General features: G+C 39.3%; 1 protein-coding gene across 1 annotated transcript; it reads right to left on the reverse strand.

Annotated features, from left to right (window-relative positions):
- Positions 1 to 2,692: 2,692 nt before the first annotated feature.
- Positions 2,693 to 9,067, reverse strand: gpr78a (G protein-coupled receptor 78a). Its single transcript, XM_079371220.1, has 3 exons — positions 7,761 to 9,067; positions 7,543 to 7,656; positions 2,693 to 5,662 (listed from the first exon to the last, which is right to left on the reverse strand). The coding sequence occupies exons 1-3, from the start codon at positions 8,429 to 8,431 to the stop codon at positions 5,425 to 5,427; spliced, it is 1,023 nt and encodes a 340-aa protein (XP_079227346.1). The 5' UTR covers positions 8,432 to 9,067; the 3' UTR covers positions 2,693 to 5,424.
- Positions 9,068 to 11,258: the final 2,191 nt, after the last annotated feature.

Consider the following 11,258-nt stretch of genomic DNA (forward strand, 5'->3'; position numbering starts at 1 on the left):
CCACAGCGAGTTTATTAGGCGCATTACGGTCAAATCTCATGTTACGGAGGAAGAGGCTCGCGGAGGTGAGGTGGGGACAGTCAAATTGAGCAGTGGTGCTCATTGAAGCCAATTTGAAAAGCGAGCATGCAGGCAAAAAAGGCCTAAAGCTTTATGCTTCAGAACGTTTTGGACTCTTAATTAAATTGTGTTTGATAGACTGGACTGAGTCTTTACTTTTCTTCTTTGTGTCAGACAGAGCAAGGATTGGCTTTTAGTTAACAAAACAAGTTCATGGCAAAACGCTCCTGAATGGCAGATTCAATTTGGGTCTTTGGGTAAAGAACTGGTGGTCTAGTGTAGAATGACAAAATGTTTCCTGTCATGTTATCAAAGTATTATACTTTACCAGTAGGGTTACCAACATCTATTTGAATTTATCTGTAATGTAATTACAAATACATGTAATTTATTTAAACTTTTTTTAAACAAAGTTTGACCTGAAAACAAATGCAAATACATTTAATTTGTTTGTTTTCAGGTCAAACTTTGTTCTGTTCACGTTTTAACTATATCTCAAGCTATTTTACATCCTTTCATTTGTTTGTAACAGTTTGTGACAGAAGTTAACTATGATGGATTTTTTTTTTGGTTTGCCTTGTTTCTGCTCAATATCCAGTAAGTTTAAACACATTAGGCTGATAATCATCACTCACTGACCTCTGAAAGGACAACTCTATGATTGTCTGTGTTCATGCATGGGTTAAAGTCCAATTTGAGGCCATAAAATCAAAATGGTAGAGGTTACATTAAAGTCATTCCCTCAAGTTGTGTTAAAATTAGACACAGACATCAACCCAACATGACATTAAATAAATGTTCTCTGACAGAACAATGATTATCAAAATGACCCCCTTCATAATCATTCGATGGAGCAAACCCCTTGATTGTCAAGAGGAAACTTTATTACTCCTCTTAAAGCCTCACATAAGCTGTGGTGATTGCCACCTGACCTGATTTCTCTTCCTTACACACATAAGATCCGGAAGACACACAGATAAATTATCTTGGGTACCTTTACACCATCAGAAGAGAGCTTGTTCTACTCATTCGACTAATTATAGGGTCTTCTCTCTTTCAAGCTAAGCTGATCTGAATTAACATAATGGAAGACATGATTATTCATCATGCAGCCAGGCGGGTGCTGAACCCCTGGGTACAAGACTGAATAGACAGCCCTATCTTGAGAGTGAGCTCGACCCTCTAGCTGGCTGTAATGAGTGGATTTCAGGAGGTGTTAGAGTAAAAAAGAAATACCATGCCTCAGCTAAATCAGTAATATGCTAATTATTCCTGAACATGGTTATTTGTGCAAATTATTACATGGGAGATTTGAGGGAAATTTGCATACAGAAATTGATACAGCAATTTCAAAATGAATACTTAAGAAACAACAAGTAATAAGATAACTTTTAAATAGGAACATAAGAGGATCATAGGACTGATAGAAAAGAAAAGGAGTCTACCCTGTGAGTAAGGCTGAGTGACTCATTCAGTTTGTTTATACCACCTACTGACCATTGTGATGGACAAACACCTGTGCAGAGAACAGGAGCTGTATTATATCATGTTGTTTTGAAACTGGGTGAATATATTGTATTAATAGTCAAAAAGGGATGTATTTTATTAAAACAATTGAACGTGTTTGGTTGAGATCGTCATCAGCCTCAGGTTTTGCTGTTGTGCTAATTAGCTTATTTTAGCAATCTAACAGGCTTTTTCTGATAATCTATATTTTACATTCTAATCAACAGAATATTAACATTTTAGCTTGTTAAAACCAACATTTAGTACATGCTAATATTACTATGAGCACAACTATTTATCTTAGTGTGGCCTTATGACATCTAATGTAGGTTTGAACTTTGTCTTGTTTATTTTTTTCTACATATTTTATAAAACCTACAGTATCACAAGAATCAAACATTGAGATATTTATAAGAGTGGCATTAAACTCCCTCTATTAGCACTGATGTGCTTTTAAACATAGACTGCAGTGAAACATGTTTTGCTTGCATACATTTTCCATTTGAGCAATTTTAATCACCAGCTGTTGACATTAATTATTTTCTTGAAATCAGTGTTTATTAGATATAGTGATAACGTAGCCTTGACCAGCTTGTAGCATTTACTGTTTTTCTTAAATTCTGATGTACCGAGATCTCTGCACTTGATGCTAATTAATAATTTTCGCTGGTTTGTTCCCATGCTGCACATTAAGCCTTAAACAGACTGAATCAGAATGTACCAGCACCATTTCACAGTGTGACCTTTGACCTCTGTGGTTAATTACACTCTGTAATAATAGATTGCTCATATGACCCCAGAGTCCTTTTAATGCAGTGTAAAATCTATGATTATAATTAGGGTCAAAAGTCAGATGGAAGCAAAACAATGTGATGCAGACAGCTGTGGAGCTGATGGGGACAAACAATCAAAAGATTATTATTCATTTTCAATTATACTTGTTATACCATTATCTTAATATGAAATATTGACTTTCATTTTTCCATTATCTGCATCTATCATTTGATTTAAAGACTTAATTTGAGGGCTTTTAACTGTGCTTTTTAAATTCAATCAACAAACTAAAAGGGCATTATCTAACTTCAATGACATTGCTTTAAAACATTAATATTGCTAATTGCTTCATAATTGATGGTTTTATTGCACAGATTTTACTTAAAGCTATCACACTGCCAAAAAAAACAGCAAGTGACTCACAGGAGGAATAATACATGTGTGTTAATTACATCCAAAATAACAGATTTTTAATAAATAAGCAGCTAATCTGGTACAGATGGAAAAATCACATATTCAAATCTGGCACAAAGACAAAACAGTGTGTTTAAAGCACTTTGAAAGCTCTCCTATGCTACATCACATAGCTCCCCATTTAACTAGACAAAAGTTGTTCCTGTACAGTGCAAAATATATATATTATACCATCATTTAAATAGAAACATAGAAACATTTTTCAGTCAACTGGCAGAACAAATCAAAGTTGTACAAAAGTGAGCTATCTCTTGTACATTCAATTACAAAGTCACATATTTAAGCTTTAGTCAGATAACTTTCTGCACTGACAACAAATCCCACGAAAAGCCCAAAACCAATAATGTAGTGACCTTCCATTGACTGTGAAGCCACTTCTCCCAATCTTTTCTCGGAGGATATTTTGTTAACTCTCAAGTGAGTTGGATTTAATTAAATGAAAGGTGACCTATCAAGGGCCACCCTTCATTTAATAACAAACATGCTTGCTTTAAGGGGATTGGCCTTTGCTTCGAGTCAGTGAGCCCGCTGATAGACTGGGTTCAACAAATTCTCAGGTCAGTGCCCGGTTTCAAAAATATGACATGTATATGTATTCATCCTTTTAGCATCATGTTGGACCAGTGGCAAGTTAGCAAGTGTAGCATTTCCTTCAGTCCTTCAGTTGAACACAATACTAGATTTAAAAACATCCAGCAAGCTTGCTGAAAAGTATTTAGTATTTTAAAATGTTGAATTGGAAAGATATATTCCAGGTAGCATTGTGAAAAGTTGAGTCCACACAACTTGGTAAGATCATAGGTTGAGTTTGAATCAGAAGTTCAGTATGTAAGTGGTCGTGAAGCTAACATATGCAGGTTGCGCAGCATTTGTACCTTAGTGATGACACATGTACGTTAGCTTGAGTCTGTTCATGTGTATATTGGTACTGAGGGCATTGTATTACATTAAAAACAGAGGTTACCCACGTAGATTACCCAACATATGTTGATGTGGCTCGGTGGGGAAGTCAATCATATTTCAAACAGAAAGTTGCAACTCAAACAATCCACTCGAATCATTCTTGGGAAAGACGCTGAAATCTATGTTGCTCTTGGTGGTTTCAATATTGATATGTGAATGTGTTTGTACTTTATCAGTCATTCTTTGCTATCAGTGTGTGAATGTGTTTGTGAATGGCTTATTGTGTAGTGTAGTAGTGTAAAAGCGCTTTAAGTGCTTTATAAGAACAGGTCAATTTACCATTTACTGTTCTTAACACTCGGAGTTAATGTCCCAAAGAAGTCAACATTGAGCATTCGGATCACATGGGGAAAAAGCTCAGCTCTTCCAGATAAAAATATCTATATATGTTTGTTCTCTCCAAACCACAACCACTGGTTCTTTACGTGACTTCAAAATCACAACAACACAATGAGTGTATTAATAAAGAGACGCATCTAGTTTGGTGAATTGATGCACTGGGACACTGACTAAGATAGTGAGAAAACAAGCTGAGTAGTGATGTTTGTCTTTTAAAGTGGAAAACCAGGGCGCTGATGTTTCATTTCAGTTCTAATATTGAAATATATTTATTTAGTTCACAAATTGTGTTTAACTCATATTCCCTTTAAAAAGCAATGTTTCCACCTGATTGAGAAGTGTTTACATAAATCAACAGAATTCAGCTGTTAAAGGTAACTATTAAACCTTAAAGTCAAAATCCACCACCTTTTTCAGAGATTTACATCTTTGAAGCATCTGGTACTCAGGATACATTACACCATACTCTGTATAATATTGTCGATATTGATCTTTTCATGGAATTTGTGAACAACCGAAAAACTAGAAGATCCCGAGCCTTATCATTGAATGTCAAGTTGTAAATGTTACTCCTCCTTTGGCTCCTGTAACTACAGTTGCTCTGAGAGATTTAGACAAAGTGCATCAATATTCAGTGACTGACATGACACGGCAAAGTAGTCTAACATTGTCAATACAGAACATGGCGTTAAGGTAAAGCCTCACCTAACAGTACATTCATTAAAATAAGGTAAATAGCCTCAGCGCCTTTATCGACCATCGGCTTCCGGTTGTGTCGCTGCGTTTGGTGGCAGTAGAAAGGTCACAACACCAGGATTTGCTGAAGTCATTATAAAGTGGTCAGAACAACAAAAAAAGGCCACTTTTTTCAAGTCTGTCTCCAGGAGTGTGGTCCTTCAGTTTAACATTAATCTCACCCTGGGATTTTTTTTCGATGAAGTTGGTTCATATGATCCGTGTTGTTTTGAGTGTAGATGAAACATAGATCGCATGTTTGCCCATGCTGCCCGAGGCAAACGTTTTCCACATCGTCCCCTTTGCGCCCGATATGTCTTCACCTTCTCTGCTCATCCTCCCCTTCATTACTGTCTCTTCACTCTTCTCCACCCACCATCTTCCTTATTTTAGCTCTTTCTTCAACCCCCACCCACAATCTGTCCCCTCTGTCTGCTCTCTCTCTCTCCCTCCCTAACTATTTACTCTCCGCCCAGTCTCTCTCCTCATTTTTCTCCTCCGCCCACCTTCTTCCACGAGGCAACCTTTCATTTTGGCTCAAAATGTGTACCTGTCGTGTCCGCTCATTCACGATTAGCTGATCCTCTGGAGACAGTAGTCGTTCTCGGTGTCTAAAGAGCTGTTATGGCCAGATGAGGGGTACAAGTCACGGCGTAGCAGCCTGTTGATGACAGTAACCAGGACTTTCTTGTACTGCTGACGTAGGAGCGAGTAGGCGAAGGGGTCGGACGCAGCCTTGCTGTATGTCAGGCACTTACTGATGATTCCCCAGCGGCGGTTGATATCCACAAAGGGTAGAAGCTCAGCCAACCTGAAGGGGCGGAGGAAGAAACGTGACTTAACCAAGTACATCTTAATCAAAGAGCTCTATTGTTCTTGAGTTTTCAAATAGTTTTTGCAGATGGATGTTAGCCGCTGTAACTTTAATAAATGTTGCTCATGATGGATTAAAGTTCGGTCTTTGAAGATACCAAAACAATGAGTAGGGTTTTTCACCTGCTCATCTGTGAAGTGGCTTGAGATGATGAATTGGGATATACAAATAAAGATTGACTGATCGATTGAAACAAGTGAACGGATATTATGTTAAACTGAATGTAGAAAACTAAGAACTGTACAAAAACAATAAACCTAATAATAATAGACAAAAACACGATTTACTGTGGGCTAAATTAAAGCTCCATGATGGCCACAGCTATAATCATATCCTTGTTAATCCTCAATGTAACTCTTAATGACTGAAAAAAGGACAAGCATTTTCTTATCTACTTTCTACAATCCCACATCTTTTGACCATTTCAGTCGCCCCCTGCTGGCCATCAGAAATAATGCGTGTGTATTTTACTGTCATATTGGCTTGACTTCTTTATTGGTAGAATCGGATTTTTGGAAAGCACAGTCAAAAAACGTTTTGAAATAAACGTGTACATGTTCCTATTGGTTCAAATATTTGTGTAATAGGAAACTGGATTACGCTCTTCTGCACTTTGGACCACTGTAAAACACACTTCGATATATTTTAACTACAAAACAGACATTCACAAACTTAAGTCGATTTTTTATAGTGTACGATTATTGCTATAAATTCTTACTGCACCTTTAATTATTATGTTTGTAAAAACTGGAAGGAAGACTAAAAACGTGCCTTAAAAAAAGATGAAACATATCATTCATTCCTCAGTGTATTTCCATTAAATGCAGACATACAGCCAATAATAACGTTAAAAAAGACCATTTCTAAGTTCTTTGTTTTGAATGGATATAGGAATTTTTATATAAAGAAATGTGTTTTTGGTGTCACATTAAAATCAGATCTCAACACAGAAATCATTACATCATTGCTCTGTAAAAACCGGGAACAGAGAGAGCCTGAAGATGTACATGGTAGCACATTTCTCTTTGAAAAGGCATTTTAGGTCTTCCATACAGAGCACAGATTAAAGGGAAGAATACATTTGTCTGCATGTAATGTTACCTTGGTTGAGTGATTTGTTTTAAAGGGACTCACTAATATACAAAACATATTGATACCTAAGGGAGAGTGAACAACACAACACAGTCACTGTCCATAATTGATGTGTAGAAGCTAATTTTAGAGGAGAGCAGCTACATGAGTAGAAACTATTTAATTAGATTTTTTGGTTCCACTCGCTCAGGTTACTTCCTGTGAGCCGGGCCAGGAGGCTACTCCAATTCTGTCTGACACTTTCCTTGTTAAAGTGTCCTCCTTCTTTCCTCCCGTATGTGCAGCTACACACATGTCACAGTGATGGATCATCAGCAGCACATCTGGCTGACAATAGGGTCCCTGAAGCAGCTTCTCTCTTCTCAGCGGGCCATTATTTATCATGTGGACTGTATCTAATGTCCTCTGCACTGTATTGTGCATGTGTTTTTTGTGTGTGTTTTTTTCAGTTGAAGCATCAAGACAAGCCACCTGTTTACAGTGTGATTCAGGTGACTAATGAGGCTTCTCATGGTTCATGGGAATCATAATAATTATAATTACCAGGTGGAGACTGACTCTCCATGTTTCCAATTGTTCCTAATTGTAGGTGACATTTTTTCATCAGTATATTCAAAATATGCAAGACTATACTGAATTTGAAATGTTGTAAGTGCCTTTTTTTTACCTTTTAAGTCGGTTTTGTAAAGAAATAAAATGTTGGTGTGACTGTTAACTCTACTTACCTTGTTATAACATAGGGAGCAAAGCAGATAATGAAGGAGCCAATGAAGATGCTGATCTTCTTTGTGGCTCTCTGTTTTCTTCTCTTTTGCTCAGCTAAGCATCTTTGTTTCACACTGTTAAATGAAATGTGGAAATGAGAGAAGACTGGCTTTTAGATGGGGGAAAAAAGGGCAGTGAGGAAGTGATGCTCATATACGCGACATTAATTGAACTATACCTTGGGTGGATGTCGACCAGCAGGAAAAGAGTCTGCATGGTGATTATGTCAATCCTCTTGCAGTGAAACCTGGCAACTTTCAGCACCTTCAGGTAGGTGAAACAGAGGATAAGCAGGGAGAGCATGAAGCTCGTGGCGTGAAAAACCACCGTGAACACAGTAAACTTAATCCTGTCGCTGCCCTCCTCGCGCGGCTGCAGGGTGCAGGACGCGTACACGTGGCTGTAGTCCACCCAGGAGAAGAGCAGCGCCGTCAGGGAGAAGGTGAAAGAGTGCAGCCACGAGTAGCACACCATGATCAGCGCGTCCTTGTAGCGCATTTTGGTGGAGTAACTGAGCGGGAACACCACCGCAATCCACCGGTCTATGCTGAGCGCCGCCATGCTCAACATCGTGTTCGCTGTTAGAAAAGTCTCCAAAAAGCTCACCGTGTGGCAGACACAGTCCCCAAAGGGCTGCTGGTTCCGGATAATCCCAACCAGAGTGGCCGGCATGTTTAAAACAGTGATGAGGATGTTGCAGAAGGATAAATTCATGGTGAAAACACCGGGAACCTGCCGGCGGATCTCGGTGCTGTGGACAAAACATAACAGCACCAACAAGTTTGACAACAGCGAGACGACGGCGACCACGACGATGAACAAAGCGAAAATGATTTCAGCAAAGTCCATGTCTCACTCCAGAAGGTTCACCATTGGGCTACCTTCACATTTTGTTGATAATAAACATTTGAAATCAACCATTTTCACCCCTGATGCTGCGGCCAAAAAAATCATTTCAATTAAATCCTCGCGCGCTGCCGTCCTCTCAAACTTCCACGAGCGCTGTCCAGAGTGCTGAAGCTCGCAGCCGCCCCCTGCATTTTCCTCCTTCAACTTCAACTGGCCGATGTTTCCCTATTGATATCCGCTTAACTGGAAAAAGTAAAGCTTTGTAGATTGAAACAGAGGGAGTGTGGTGTTTCCCTCATCAGCTACCAGCTCTCAAAGTGCACCAGACATCCACACAGAACCAGTTCTGAGGGGGGACTGAGGAGAACCAGAAAAGAGAGAGGCAAACCCACTGAGAAGTGAACGACCACTTTTGCATGTCACGTGAAGAAGGGAACAACTTGTCCTAGTCGCGAAAAAGGCCAAATCACATTTCATACACATTAAAATACGCTATCTAACGTCAAAACAGGTATTTGCCCTGCTTCTTCGATTTATTTGCCCAAAACTGTAGCTAATAATCAATCCCTTTGCTTAAATTATTCTCATGCGGCTCCCACGTGTTGTCAGCATTGATCAGACCTCGCTCAGAATCAATGCGGGTCTGCAGGTAAATTCAGGGATGTGCTCCTGCATAATTGGAGACACCTCTGCCGTAACCGAGTGGGAGCAGGTGCACAAGGGAGGGCAAATAGATCCCTTTTCCTCTAATGAATTATTCATAGCCATTCATGGCTACTGTAGATTCCCTATCATAATTTGTGCTTGGAATGCAAAAATATACAACAGGAGCATCATTTATAGGAGATTATTTTTCGGTTGTGAAGACTGAGGCTGTAGCTATAGACAGAGCAGAGGAAATATTTGCTAATGAGAAAACCTCCATGTTGTTTTTGGTTTCTATTTCACAACGGAGAAGACAAAGTTCTGCCTATACTGCCAATGAAAACCAACAGATGTTTGCGTTTTATTGAAGAGCAGCTCGCCCTTCAACAATCTAACCAAACAAAAACCCGTGAAAAGGGACATCAAGTGAAAACCAAAGGTTCTCATACTGGATAAAGGACATTTGAGTCTTTCACTTCTCCATCCTCCCATGAATCAAAACCTGGAGAGGGAAGATGTTGCATAATAGCTTACTCACATTTTTCGTTTAAGATGAAAAAGAAAGAAAAGTACGTCGTTGAGACGTTGAGTGTTAAAGTTCTGTATGTTTAACTTTGTCTGAATCCTTTTAGTGCCTCGTCATCGAATAAACTAAGTATACTGAAAGGAAAATGTCTACACAATCAGCTCTAATTAAATCACTTGGGTGCTGTTGGCGCATTGGTGAGTGTGCGCGCCCCAATGTACGGAGGTTGTAGTCTTTTCAGCACAGGGCCCCGGGTTGGAATCAAACCTGTGGCTCCTTTCCCGCATGTCATTCCCAAATCTCGCTCTTTACGACTCTATGCACTGTAATGTCTCTCAAATATAGGCACGAAATCCTCCAGAAAAAAAAACAAACAAAAACAAATTAAGTCACTGCTTATTCACTGTATGGCTTAAAACTACACGCTTTAAAATGGGACCTAATCCAAATAGTAGCAACACACTGTTCGCAGCAACAGGAGTGCACTTCAGATATGTTGGTTTCTGAGTCATGTCCAATTCTGGAGGAGCCGGTGTAGACGGTGACTCACTGAGGTCAGACACAGCCTGCAGGGGTTTTATTCGCTTCATACTCCCACTCTGTGTGAGGACTTGTGCCTATGTCCCCTTCCCCTCCAATTAACTGTTTTATTTTTATTTAGGAGTTATAAGTATCAGAGAGTTCCCTTCACTCAGAGGTGCACTGCTCCCGGGGATCAAGTGTTAAAGCGATTAGGTGAGCCACTATTAAACGCAGTTTAGGGAAACTCCGAGGCGAGCTTAATGTGTAGTGACTGGCTCTTAAACGCACAGTAATCACAGCTGCTGATAAATATCTTTCTATATTCCAGCTGTAATGAAGCTACCTCAGCTTTGAAACCGTATTGTGATTGTGATTGTGTGTGTCTGTGTGTGTGTGTGTGTGTGTGTGTGTGTGTGTGTGTGTGTGTGTATGTGTGTGTTTTATTACGTGTGTCTGTTGCAGAAAGTCAGAGCAGCAAAGCAGCAGCAGGTGATGTCAGTCCCTCTTTAAACAAGCGATCAAATGCTGCGAGAAAAGCTTCAGCTGGGCTCCTGGGGGAGAGAGAGCAGAGCTATTTATAGGCTTGGTGGGGTGTCACCTCCAATATAATACTCACTGATGGTGAATTACCAAACAGAGGTATGAGGGCAGAGCTTTGAACGCAGCTCTAGATCTGATAGCTCTTATGTGTGTGTTGAGTCATCAGTTGCTGCACGTTTACAAGGTCTCCAAAGGGCCTCGAGGATCAGGACGAGTTTAATAAAATTAATTCAAACACTGCTGGCTAACTTCATTTTAGTCACTTCATCCAATAATAATAAGTTAAAACGGGTTTATATGGGCAAAGGAATAAACCTTAGAAAGTTGATGGTCTCCAGCTCTGAGTTTGGAAAAAATACATCTGATTAAGATTGATCAGAGGGGAATTAAGGTAACAGAACCCTAAGATGCTTTACAGATGGGATGAGTTAGACATTCACAGTCAAGATGCGATTAGTAATAAATACTGCTGTACATGTGACTGAAAGGAACCAAAACAATTCATAATAGAGCTGCAACAAACAGTCGTTTTGTTAAGTATGCTAATGCTCCTTCTGTAAAAACTGTAATAAAATTTAAAAAAAAAATAAAAAG

The sequence above is a fragment of the Symphodus melops genome, assembly GCF_947650265.1.
Source record: "Symphodus melops genome assembly, chromosome: 20".
NCBI classification, from domain to species: Eukaryota; Metazoa; Chordata; class Actinopteri; order Labriformes; family Labridae; genus Symphodus; species Symphodus melops.

Excerpts from the sequence above, each read along its gene's own strand:
- gpr78a (XM_079371220.1), bottom strand. The coding sequence starts at position 8,431 with ATGGACTTTGCTGAAATCATTTTCGCTTTGTTCATCGTCGTGGTCGCC. Across the intron at positions 7,657-7,760 it reads CTGGTCGACATCCACCCAAG|TGTGAAACAAAGATGCTTAG; the intron begins GTATAGTTCAAT and ends TTCATTTAACAG. Across the intron at positions 5,663-7,542 it reads GCTCCCTATGTTATAACAAG|GTTGGCTGAGCTTCTACCCT; the intron begins GTAAGTAGAGTT and ends CCGCCCCTTCAG.